Consider the following 13077-nt stretch of genomic DNA (forward strand, 5'->3'; position numbering starts at 1 on the left):
AAAAAGTCAATATACAACACAGCCAACGTCCTTTCTAAAACTAAAAATGAATACTCATTAATATTTTGACTGTCAATAGACCTAAATGGTGCTAAAAACAAAGGGACATGTTAGGTTTCCTTTGAATTTTAAGAATGATACTATAATCCCAGCATGCAGGATGTAAAGGCACGTGGATCTCTCTGAGTTCAAGGCCAGCCAGGGCTACAGAAAGACTGTTTCAATCAAAACAAACAAAACAAAAATTTATATGTATCAGTAAGGCTTACTATCCAAATTTTACTATCCAATTTCCTTTATTATATCCTTAAAGAAAGTACTTAAAGCAGAATATCATCTTTGATCAAGGCATGTTAACACGTCTGCATTATGTACATTATTATAGACCTAAAAATCACAAAGGTATAGCTACTGTTCACTGTCCTCAAATTGTAGCACTTTATGGGAATATATATCATAATGGATCAGAGGTTCTTCAAGTGCCTTGAAATATTCTGGAAAAATTTCATTTTTGTACCCTTTATATGTTTAGAATGCAGCATTATCAGAAACCCTAAAAAAAATGCAATCAAGCACTGTAATTTGGTCAGAGCTAAGGAATACAGAATTAGTAATGGCTTGATAATAAAAACTTTAAATACAAATATACTATGCTGATTTCCAGTTTAACTAGTTCCCTTAAGATATATTTATAATTGCAGTATGAGTATTTGCAAAGTGACCTTGTAAGTCACATTCTGAGTATTCATTTAATTTTATAATAGCCACCATGCTGGTACCAGCTACATACAACCAATTTTATACTAGTGTGGGAGAAAGTGCAGGGCACAAATGATCTTCTTGATCACTGATTTTAGAATTAGGAACAGCATTTGCTTTTTTTTTTTTTTTAAGCATTTGCTTTCTCAGTCTCTTACTGTTTTAAACTGAAAAAAGGTTGTTCCTTTTGTATAACATTTAGTGCTCATCTTTGACAACAGAAATTTTAAAATAAATGTAAAACTTAGATATTTTAGCACCAGATAAAATAGATGAACTGCCACTTCCAGAATAGTCCTGCTGTCATAATCCCATATTTGAGATGAATATTTGAAATGAAGAGTAAAAAAGAGTTGGAAGCTTGGGCAGTAACAATCAAAATGTGGGTGACATAAGAAAACTCAAGAAAAGATTTGTATTTTAATGTCCTTACGCAAGTTCTGGAAGAAAAACAGAAAAAATTGAAACAATCAAATAACCTCTTACGCATTTCTGTTTCTTCAAACAAAAGAATAATATATTACAATTTACTGGTTGAAAAGGAAAAAAGGATTATGCTTTTAAAACTCAAGAAGTTTTAAGGGAAGGCAATTAAAAGTCGATTTTCTTTGCTCAAAGCCCACTTTATCAATTTATAATTTAATAAGCAAATGTATCAGAAATTATAGGATAAGTGCCCTAAATCTTGGGCCAGAATATTTGCATTGACTTCGCTTAGACAGTACTGCTACTGCTAACACTTGGCGTACAGTACCTTCTCCACAACAGCCGAATCAGCAAGGTGTCATATACACTCTATTCCTAAGTAGATGTCCTGCTTGGTGATGAGGACAACTGTCCAAGAGCAGATGGACAGTAGAAAATACAAGGGAGGGTTCCTATACCAAAGTTTGTCAATACATGAGCACCAGGAATAATGGTGAAGAGGTATGAAATCTGAAGTCTTACCAACAGGGGTCCTACACGATCTAAGAGTATTAAAGTGATGGTAGCCGAAGTAGCTTTATCTTTCTTATATGAATGGTGGTACTAATATTTAATACTTTTGAACAGCAAGTAAAGAATACTATTAGAAAATTAGGGTCTCTGTGTGCCTGCGTTAGACATTTTACCTGGTTATAGTCATTACAACGATGTACATGTCGAATGAAAACAGGAAGGGGCTTATTTGGAAGAACGGCTTCAGCAGGAGAGGAAAGAGGATGACAGAGGGGATGGGGAGTGAAAATGGCTAAAATGTATAACATACATGTATGAAACTGTCAAAGAATCAAAGATGAGAAAAGAGGTGTACATGTCAAGTCTACCTGAAGCTTGAAGGAACGCTGCCATTAGGAGGAGTTCATTTCAACTACACCGAACTCAGTAGACCGCACGTAGCCAAATGGAAGTATTATGGCAAGTATTTATTAGCAGATTAAAAATTATTAAAAAATACTTATAATTGGGTTCCAGTGCCAGTTAATAGGAGCCAATAAAGATCTATAGCAAAGAACTTATGAGAAATCTACTTAAAGGAACAAGTTCTGTAAGTACTAAGAAATCTGAGAAAATAAATGCCATCTTCTCTCTTAATTGAAACATCAAGAGGAAACTTAAGGTAGCCCCAAAGGTTGGGTTCTAGCATTATATTTAATTTAAAAATACAACTTAGGGCTTATTAATGTTTTAGTTTTATGTATATTCATTTCAATTCCAGATCTTGCATTTATTCTTATTAAAGAGAGTAAAAATGATTAATGTTTGGAAATCTGAGGGAAAACAAGAATATTTTTTAAAATGTATTACTGAAAAATATTTTCATTTAAACAGCATTGCTGCTTTGGCAATTAACAGCAGAATTAAGGTTTGTTGATTTCATAAGGATCTACCATCCTTGTCTCCCCAAGTTAAGAGCTCTCCTGAATGAAAACCCTAAAGGGCAAGGTAGAACTGCTCTACCTTCTGTGACTTAAAAAGAGCAAAACATGCATGTGATTTGGAATCAGAAGACCTAGGCTGGAGTCTTCCCTGGGTGGCTCTGGCAAAGAAGAAAAAAAAAAAAAAATTACTCAGCACCATTAGATCTTAGTTATCTGTAAAATGGCTACAGTTTCACCTGATGTAACAGGTACAAGTGTGCAATGGAAGTCCCAGTATTAAGATATGCTGCACTTTCAACTACTGTGTAGTTCACAAAGAGCCTCTAACCAGGATTTCTCAGCTTCAGCACCACTAACTTTTTGTACTAATTCCTCATTTGAGAGGCTGTGTAGTACCACTCACTACAGGTAGCTAAGTAGCATCCTGTCCTCTGTTCACTGAACACTAGCTTTTGCCACTTGTAAACTATTACTCTATCCCCTAACCTTTCCCCAGGCTCCAGTAGATGAACTCACATTGAGGGACATCTGGGTACACAAACTTAACTCAACAGGCCTTAACATATATGACAAAATGCATGAACTTCAATGGGTGGGCTATAGGGGGTGTGCATATAGGAGAGGGGGTCTAAATATGATTAAGCTGTATTGTGTGAAATGCACAAAAATTCAATGAAAATATGTTAAAAACTATTAAAGTTCTAATAACACACACACACACACACACACACACACACACACACACCTGCTCTTGACGTTTATCCTTTAGATCTACCTTAAGGTTATACTGCTGTTTGTTTAATTTGCCCGATCCTCTCAAATATTTAAGGTAATCACGAGCCCTAGGTAAGTTTAAAAGTTGCCACTTCTTTAGGCAGTAAATTATTCCCTTATATATCTATCAGCATGGAAGTAAAATAATCACAAATACTTTGTTAATTTCTAAAGCAGTCCTTAATACATAAAATTTACTCCCTGAGAAATGGGTTAATGCTTTGCTTTGAAGAGCACTGGTGGAAATGTTGTAAATAGGCCATCACTTTGACAATTAGTGAAAAATTACCATGAAATAATTTTCTATAGACAAAATGACCCATAAAATTGTATAATTTATATTTTGTACCCTAGTTCCTAGCCATTAGATATGCTCAACAGGGCTAATTAATTAATTTAATAAACAACTATTTATGTTGGGCATGATGATCCACCCTTTTAATCCCAGTACTCAGGAGGCAGAGACAGACAGATCTCTGTGAGGTCAGGCCATTCTGGTCTATATGGTGGGTTCCAGAACAGCCAGGGTTATGTAGTGAGACCCTGTTAAAAATCCAAAATAAACAAATAGGTAAATAAACACCTATTTATTACAGTATGTTCAATATGTGAAGTACTGAGCCAGCTACTACTAATATAATTAATAATAATTAACAAACGCAGTCTTTATATTTAGAGTTTTAATTTTAGAAGGAAAAAATGGGCATCCAATTACAGTATAAACACAATGCTAAGTAACTACTATCCTAGGCAAAGTACAGAATGCCGAATACATGTATAAAGTACCTAGTACTTTATCAAAATTTTGGAGTCTGAGATGCAGGAAAATATTTTTTTGGCAGACGGAGAAATGATTACTTCTAAAATTTTACATTTACTTATTATTTTATTGTGTGTGTGTGTGTGCACGTGCGTGCACGTGTGTGCGCTACAGCATGAGTATACAGCTCAGAGGACAACTTTTGGGAGCTGGTTCTCTTCTTCTACCCTGTGGATTCTAGGGATCAAACTCAAGTCATCAGGCTTGGCAGCAAGTGCTCTTACCTGCGAGTTATCTCACTGGTCCAAATGATCATTTTAATACAATTCACACATATTGTTCAATACTGAAGGTCATTATGTCATTTAAGTTTTTATTTAAAATGAAAGTCTTTATTTACCTATGAAATGATCACTAAAAGAAATACACACCATGTATGAATAAGGTATAAAAACAGGTCCTCCTTATAACACATAAGAAACAGAATTTAACCACTTGTTTTGCATGCTTTTATTTTTGGGAGGATAACCTGCAAATCACAGCAAGCCTCATTTGGTTTTACTTTGTCCTTCTTCCTAGTTTAGGGCAAAATGGTACTTAATAAGTCTCTATCAACTTCACATTTACTTGCTCCCAACAGAAACAGGCTGGCTACAGGAACCCCACAAAGTGGTAACTGGGGGAAGAAAGGAGTCAAGGACAACACACAGTTTAGAGCTGTGTCCTCTTTCTGCTGCGTGCAAAAAGGTCTTGGTTTAGCCTATGTGTCCTTCCAAGGTAAGAAGACGTTGGTAAGGCTTGGGGTTATGTTCTCCCTCCTGTGAGGTTTTCTTTCCTTTCTACTGCATCCCCATTGTTAGAGATTTGAAGCTGTCTTCCAAATCTGTTTCAGTAAAATAGTATACAGTCTTCGTTCTGTCTCCCTAGATACTGTACGCAAGGTATCCATTTTCATGGCCTATAAAAATTGGAGCAAGAAGCATTTAAAGGTACCAGGGATCATTATTCCAGTTCCACAGCTGTTAGACCAAGGCAGGTGGCCTATGATACCTGATATGACGATCTCAGGGACATCCAGAATGTTGCCAAAGGAAGCGGTTTTACGGTGGCCCCGTTTAGGCTTGGAATAGGCTGCAAAAACACATACATACAGTATACATGCAAACAACCACAAATAGTAACATGGAAAACGACTACAAAACAGGAGAGTTCTCAATAGTCATGTTAATAACGTCTCATGCAGACGGTCATGCAGGACTATCTAACTTTTCCACCATGCTCAGAGAGGTGCAACTGAAGAGCAAACAACTAACAGTACAAGTTTCACATACTGGTTTTAATTAACAGGGAAAACAACAACAAAAGACAGACAAAGCTGCAGGGTAATGAGAAAGCTAGGTTTCAGATGTGTTCAAAGAAATCCTCTATCTAAGTGAAGTGAATGATGTTTGGTGAGGGTAGGAAAGGGAGGGACGGAGGGTAGAGAGGGGTTAGTTACATAAGTTGTCGTATTTGTTCTAATCACACAAACATAGGAAGAGATCTTAAAGTTAGGTGCTTCTTGGAGTGTGCTATAAAGTAAAATTCAGTGATTACACAATAGATACCAAATCAAATCACAAAATGCATGTTTTCCTAAGTACTTCTACATTATTTCTAATAAACTGGATATTTACTATAGTTTTCAAAGTCTAGGGTATATAACTAGCAAACATTAAGGCTGTAAAAAGCTGGATATCTTTTAAAATAAGACAAATCATTAAAAATTCAAATTATGTAAAATTCAAAGGACGTACAATAGCATTTGTCCTCCATTTAGGTACAGAGAAAAAGGTAATTTATATGTGTATGGTTATCTATCCTTAAACTAGTAAAATGTCATTGCTATAAAGAGTAATCATAAACCTGTATCTGATTAGAAAAATAATATTAGCAAAAGTATAGAACTATGATTGTAACACTACTTTCCATTTTAGGGTGGAATCATTATTTTAAGTGTCCACCTTGAGTAACATCCCTGAATGCATGGCTGTTGACCTCTACTCAATTTGATTCTTCCTGTAGATCTCCTTGGGGCAGAGACTGCTAGCTCCCTGCTAATCTCTATCCCTTTCTTCTTTGCAATGAACTCTGACTTTATTTAGCAGACAGTAATGTTGTAAGGTATGTGTAAGTCATCTGACCACGTTACTCTGGCCAATGATATCTATGTGGAAGTTGTTATGGAAAGCTCCTTGAAGGAGCTTGGCTGCTCTTTTATTCTTCCTTATTTCTTCTTTCCTGCTACCTGGAATGTGGAAGCAATGAGCTGAACTGTAGCAGCCACTTTGAACCACAAAGTAATCTTGAAGACACAAAAGTACAGGAAAACACTTGGAGCTTACCTAGATTTGTCTATGCAAGACAAAGAAAGTGCTAGTTGATAAAAATCAGCGATTGTGATTAGTTAAGACAAATACAGTGTGTCAGTTCATGTGAACTACTACCGTCTGAAAGAGCAACACATACAATATTTTATTTAGAAAACAAACAACTAAGTAAAAAATACTAGAATTACATACTTAAATGCATATGTAATTAAAAGTAGAAGCCAATACACCAAAATGTTAGGTATTTATCTCTCAGGAGAATTATGCGATTTTGTTTGTTTACACTTCCACATTCTCCTTAACAACGTGTTTACTTTTATAATCTTTTTTTTCTACCCTTGGAAGAATTAGAAACAACAAAATAAAGCCCAAACTAAATTGGCATTACTAAAATGAAGTCTGGCTAGAAAGTGTGGTCAGTTCAGCAAGGTAACAAAACATGTCACTGTTTTTATGCTAAGTAGCACACCTATTAGTAAGAATTTTAGGAACTGACAGAATGAGATTTACTCTCTTATTTCATCATTAAGTGAATTATCTACAACCTGCTTAGGTGTTTTTGTCACTGAAAGGATGGAGCAGACAGTAAGGCTGAATCATAATGTGATCTGGAGTACAATTTCCTGCCAATTAACTTTTTTTTTTTGAGTTCAGTATCAAAACCTAGTAGAATCATTCAAAAACCTGGCAAATATTCTGGCGTTTACCAAATTTTAGTTTCTTAGACTTTGAGCTCATGTTTGAGTGGAATTACTTTTGATAAAATCTGTTACTAGAAGATATACTTTATAATCTACATAAAATCTCAAGCCATACTTCTCTTATTTTGAATCTAATGTTGATTGCTTAGAAATAATACTATAAAACTGCTGTTTGAAAAAATATACGACTCCCCCCGCCCCCATATCCCCACTAAGGACAACAACTCCCAGGCCGAGCGGAGGATGGCACCTGCTCTCACTCCTGTGTATCTGCAGGTCCTTTTTACCTGTGGTCGCAGCAATCCTCGCTTCTATTTCAGACATGTCAGCACTCATCCTCTTGCCCTCTGAGGCTGGGGGCAAACTCTCCACGCTGCTCCCACGGGAGGCTCCCAAGCTCAGTCGTCCAGATTCACTCTGTCAAAAATCAGGTTAGTCTGAATTACATTTAGAAATCTGGGCAGCTGAGAAAGAGAAAGATGCAAGTGGGATTCTTATGGCTACTGTGTGGCTCTGAAAGAGGGACCTTTACAGTGAGAGGGAGGTAAGGGGGAGTAAGCTCAGATACAAGCTACTCAAAACAATTTTAAGGGGCTGGAGAGATGGCCCTACAGTTGCGAGCACTTGCTTTACTCTCAGAAGACCTGGATTTGGGTCCTAGCCCCCACATGGCAGCTCACAAACAACCCCTGTAACTCCAATTCCAGGAGATTCAATGCCCTCTTCTTGCCCCTGAGGACATCAGACACGAATGTAATGCATATATATGGACACAGGCACTCACACAAACACATAAAATAAAAATAAAGCTTAAAAAATTTAGATCAACAACGGCCACAATACAACAAACTTGAACAGGATGAAATGATAGATTTAAAAGAACTTCTTAAACTGGGGACATAGCCAAAACGTACCCATTTTACATTTTTAATAGAACCACTAACTAGGGACGTATCACAGGGAGGACGCTGCAAAGTTGGCAACAGAAGTCAAAAGAAAGGAAAACATTTTGTTTGATAATAAACAGCAGGAAAATTTCATGTCTCTCATCTTAAGCTCATCTGGGTCAGGAAGAAGAGTCAGGATTATACAATAGAAGGAGACAAATAATTAATTCAGTTAGCTTAATGTTCTGACTTCTGGTAAGACAGCCATGCAATTTTACTTTTAATAATAACAAACCTGTTGCTTTGCCTGATTTTTCAGCAATTTTGACTCTAAGCGTTTAATAGTATCATTTGTGGCAGGAACTTGCTCCATATTAGTGTCACTTTTATTACTGGTATTTGTAGAAGCAATGTCCATGAATGAGCCTAGGAAAGCAGAAACATTTGTGACTACAGGTTGCGAATAATACAAATGCCTTATTTGGATAATATATCACTTAAATTTGTTGTGAAATTGGCAAGACCTAAATAAAAACAAAACAAGACTTTCATACTAATAAAGTCATTTTAAATGAAAATTACAAAGACTACAAAAAATAACCAACTAAATAATCACGAATAACTTAAGGTTCCTGCCCTGAAGCAGAAGAACAGAGATGGAGAAACAGAGGATGAGTAGTTTAAAGAGTGTTCCTAGAACTCAAATAGGAAAGCACCAAGTTTGAGTTCTTACTAGATATCAAGAAAGTAGTCAGACCTATAAGGGTGAGGTCAGGTATAAGTTGAAGACAAATACCAGTAAACTAGGTAGACAGAAAACCTGGTGCCTGTAGACGTAACCAAGAAAACAGACCTGGGTAAATATGCAAAGAAGTCAACTGCTCTGAGCCCTCTGCACTCTGCCATTTTTAGTTTAGGAAATGAGACAAGTCCAGCAAAGAAAACCAAGAACAAGATGGAGATGTGGCTCGGTAGTAGAATGCCTGCTTATGAGCACACACAAAACAAAACAAAACAACAAAACAAAACATGAAATAGTAACGAAACCTAAAAAAATCTGATGAGAAATGTAACATGAAACTCAAAACTACTACCGGATCCTGGTCAGCAACTGAAGAAGGAGCTGTAAGGAGAGAGGAATGAACTGTGTCAGACACTGCTTAGGGCCACATGGGAACACAGAATCCCACTTAGATCTAGTAATACAGAGATAACTGGTGACTTAAGAACAATTCTGGAGCAGCAGTGTAATGAAGGCTAAGTGGAGCTGGTGCAAGAGAACAGGAGGGGAGAGAAGTTAGCGAATGTCTGTTCTTGGAATGCTCCCAGTAGAAAGGCTAAAATTCATGAAAAAAAAGAGAAAGATCATTGCCAGGAAGGGCAGATGAGTATAATGCACAAGTAAAAAGTCTTGCTAGTTCAGCCATATAATAATAGAAAACAGAGTTGATAAGCATGAATGTGAGTAGGTACACAGACACACGGGTACTTTGTGGAAGTTGTCTTCTGATCAGTCAAATTTTCTTAATGAGCAAACAAGGTCAGCTGACAGTGTGGACAGGAGAGTTTAAGGAAAGGGGCTAAAGTATAAAACTAAATAATCTAGAAAAGAGGAGCTGGAGAAAAATATTGTACAACTGTCAGCAACACTAAGCACATATTTGAGGACCGTCAACATGTGCTGTTTCTGGCCACACTTAGCTGCACTGAAACAGTCAAGGAGCAAGCTCAGTGTCAGAGCCAATCAGGCCCATGACTTAGTTAGGCAAGTCTGAGAAAGATCCATTGCTGGAATGATTCCCAAGGGATCAGAACTGTAGACCAGACTTAAGTGAGGGAGAAAGGAAAGAAGTGCCTTGGAGGAGGGCTGGGAGTCAGTGACAAGGCAGCAGGACCAACAGCTGAAGGCCCAGGATGGAGAGAAAGAAAGATGCAATGATGTCATTCTGGATGGGCTCACTGTACAATTCAGAGCATGTTTCAGGAAATAGGAATCTGAATATCTAGCCCAACAGTAAGCAGCTGGAAACAAACAAGTAAAGCCATTCTCAAAGGGGGAAATAGACCAGTGAAAATGTTAGTAACAAATGAAAAAACAAAGTACAGTGTGTGTGTGTGTAATTAATTATCTCTAGATGTAATTAAATTGGCAGGACACTTATTTTGAGAAGTATTTTTCTAAGTTACAGAGTTAGGGTATTAACTCTACTATTTTAGAGTACTATTTCTACTATTTTTTGATGGCTTCCAACTACCATTTATTTCTACTTCATATTTTAGAAAACTAAAGTTGTAACTAAAACACAGCTTCTTACATAAATAAATCTCTTTATAAGAAAACCAAAAAGTATGATGTTAGTAATCAAGGAATTTAACATTTAGTTTGTAGTACAATTTGACCTAACAACGTCCAGATAAAAACACTTGGGTGTGGTGACATATTATCTTTAATCAGAGAACTCAAGAATCTAAGGCAGGGGGACCAGGAGTTTGAGGCTACCCTGGGTAACAGGGATGAGTTCTATGTGAGCTCGGACTATAAAGAAAGACCTTGCCTTAAGGAACCAAAATTAAGAATGAAATTAAGAATGATATTTACAGCAGTACAATACTCAATCTTTTTAGACTTAACTATGTAAGAATTCTAAGACTTGAAAGCAGGTCTTAAATAATTCTTTAATCTAGTAGGGTACCTTCACGAAGAGGGAGGCACCTGGAAACTCAAATTGCAGTCAGTCATAAGAAATGAGGAATTAAGATGCAAATGGGGACATCACTCATTGCTACTTGACTGTAACTTCAGGGGAACAGACCGCCCCCCCCCCAAAAAAAAAAGCTTAAACAGAATTAAAAATTGAGATGTTATTCTTCTCTTTTTTTGGTCTTTTTGAGACAGGGTCTCCCTGTAGCCCCAGCCGGTATGGAACTCATTATGTATACCAGGCTGGCCTTGAACTCAAGAGATCTGCCTGCCTCTGCCTCCGAAGTGCTGGGATTAAAGGCCTTTACCACCACGCCTGGCTCTGAATGTTATTCTTCAATCCATCCATTTACCTGTACTGGTGGCCGAGTTGCTCTGTCCTTCATCAGAATACTGACAAGGGTACTGTAATGGCTCATCTGCTCCTGGAAAGTACTATATATATATAAAAAAACAAATCAAAATTTAAAATTTCTTTAACACAGATTAAACCCTTTTCAAATTAACTGAAGAACACATCTGCACTATTTCCTTATTTTTACCAAGCAGATGCTGCTTTATTTTCCCTAATGTGTAGTCTGAATTTGGAGGCTTGTTTTCAATTTTACAAAGTGGTGACACACACTCCTTTTGGAACACTAGCTGTGAACAGTATCATTTACCTACCTAAGCACCTAGATTATAGGGTCAAGAGAGTCTTGAAGAAAAAAATCCTCTAGAGAAGTATATGGAATAGAATAGTAACATTTCTCAGAATTTCATGAAACACATTTATGTTTTCGTAACAGTAACAGACACTTTCAAATCACTACAGTGACTGTTAGCTTGACAACTGGAACTGGCATACCACTGAACCGTTGTTAGATCTAATTTTTTTTTTTGTATACTTGTGAAATTGAGATTTGTTTAAGATATAGGAAAATCTCCATTTTTGAAAAAAACAGAAAACAAACAGTTCCATGGGGATAAGGAGTTTGCAGATTTCATAGAAAATTCAAATCTGAATTCATTTTAGAGAGATACTAAGCAGGCAGGAGTGAGAGCTGGGTATGCAGGAAATCAATTTCAATTAGAGCAGAGACTTTCTGATTATCTTTCAGGATTCAGCTATAGATGGTCTAACATTTTAAACATCAAGCAGGTAAGATATGGATGCCTTTCGTGAATCTAAGACATAATACTGAAATTATTTTCTGGACAAAAAACTGAAAATTTAGGGGGAAAGAAATTCTCAAAGCACAGGTGAGCATATTTATCCACTGAATAATCTATACAGCCCCAAATTTTAAGTGTATGAACTTAAGTCAAAGTTAGCACCTGATGGTTTTTATTAGTGTTCTAAAAACTAAAAGCATAAAGTATTTGAAATAATCTGAAAGTGCTTAATTTCCAACATAGAAAAATTTGATTATCTCTTAAAAAGTGTTCTTTTAAATTAAAATATTTCATTAGTCCTAGAAAAAAAAACTCAGTTTTTATTGGCATGTGAAAACCTTAAAAAAAAAGCAATCAAAAGTGAATACAGTAAAAATTATTCAAATAAATGTCTTAGAATAGAATGCCCAGGTTCCCTGTATAAATGACTAAATTTTGATGACAATATGATGAGCACTTAAAAGTTTGTGTTAGCATGTTATTAGCCATGCTATATGTAAGCCCTGCAAAAGCTTTAGCTGTTGCATGGGTCAGTTTCTCTTACTATCACTGAGTAACAGGCCCAGAGACAGATAGATTTGTCTATAAATGCTAGTATAAAATATGAAGTCCAGAAACCTAATCTAATCATTTCTATGAGAAAGAGCTAGATTCTTTTTCTAATGTTCCCTCTTCTGATTTTATGAACGCCTATTTTAAGTTTAAAAATACAAAAAAGAATAATGCAAAAAAGTCAGTATCTACTTTATTTTAAAAGCCCATCAAACCTCAGCATATATTAAATTCCTCTAAACCCAAAGCCCCTCAAAAGAAGGATTATACCCGCATCAAGTGAGTCATAATTTTCACAATTTCCTCCATCGAAGGGCGCTGAGAAGGATCTTTAGACCAGCAACGAGTCATCAGGCTCTCAATGGGCTTAGGTAAATTTTTGATCAGTGGTGGTCGAGTACCTATAATTGAAAATCAGAGAAATGAAAAAATTACCCAAAGAATGGTGCAGGCTTTGTGTAGGTATTTCTTAAGCAATACTGGGTTAGTAAAAACTTATTTTTTTTTGCTTTCTAGTTACCATTTATCCTATCTACATATTTTTTCATAAAGGACAA

The 13077-nt window shown here is 36.2% G+C and overlaps 1 protein-coding gene across 2 annotated transcripts in view; it reads right to left on the reverse strand.

Moving 5' to 3' along the window:
• Map3k7 (mitogen-activated protein kinase kinase kinase 7) overlaps positions 1-13077 on the reverse strand; it is a 62424-nt gene that overhangs the window by 18545 nt on the left and 30802 nt on the right. Inside the window, exons 8-12 of one of the 2 annotated variants that reach the window (XM_008839957.3) lie at positions 12791-12921; positions 11167-11248; positions 8408-8538; positions 7513-7642; positions 5206-5286 (exon numbers count right to left, since the gene is read on the reverse strand). In XM_008839957.3, coding sequence (XP_008838179.1) covers positions 5206-5286; positions 7513-7642; positions 8408-8538; positions 11167-11248; positions 12791-12921 — 555 coding nt within the window. The remainder of the gene's footprint in view (positions 1-5205; positions 5287-7512; positions 7643-8407; positions 8539-11166; positions 11249-12790; positions 12922-13077) is intronic. The other variant, XM_008839958.3, reaches the window with a different exon arrangement.

The sequence above is a fragment of the Nannospalax galili genome, unplaced genomic scaffold (assembly GCF_000622305.1).
Source record: "Nannospalax galili isolate Female #2095 unplaced genomic scaffold, S.galili_v1.0 scaffold1299, whole genome shotgun sequence".
NCBI lineage: Eukaryota > Metazoa > Chordata > Mammalia > Rodentia > Spalacidae > Nannospalax > Nannospalax galili.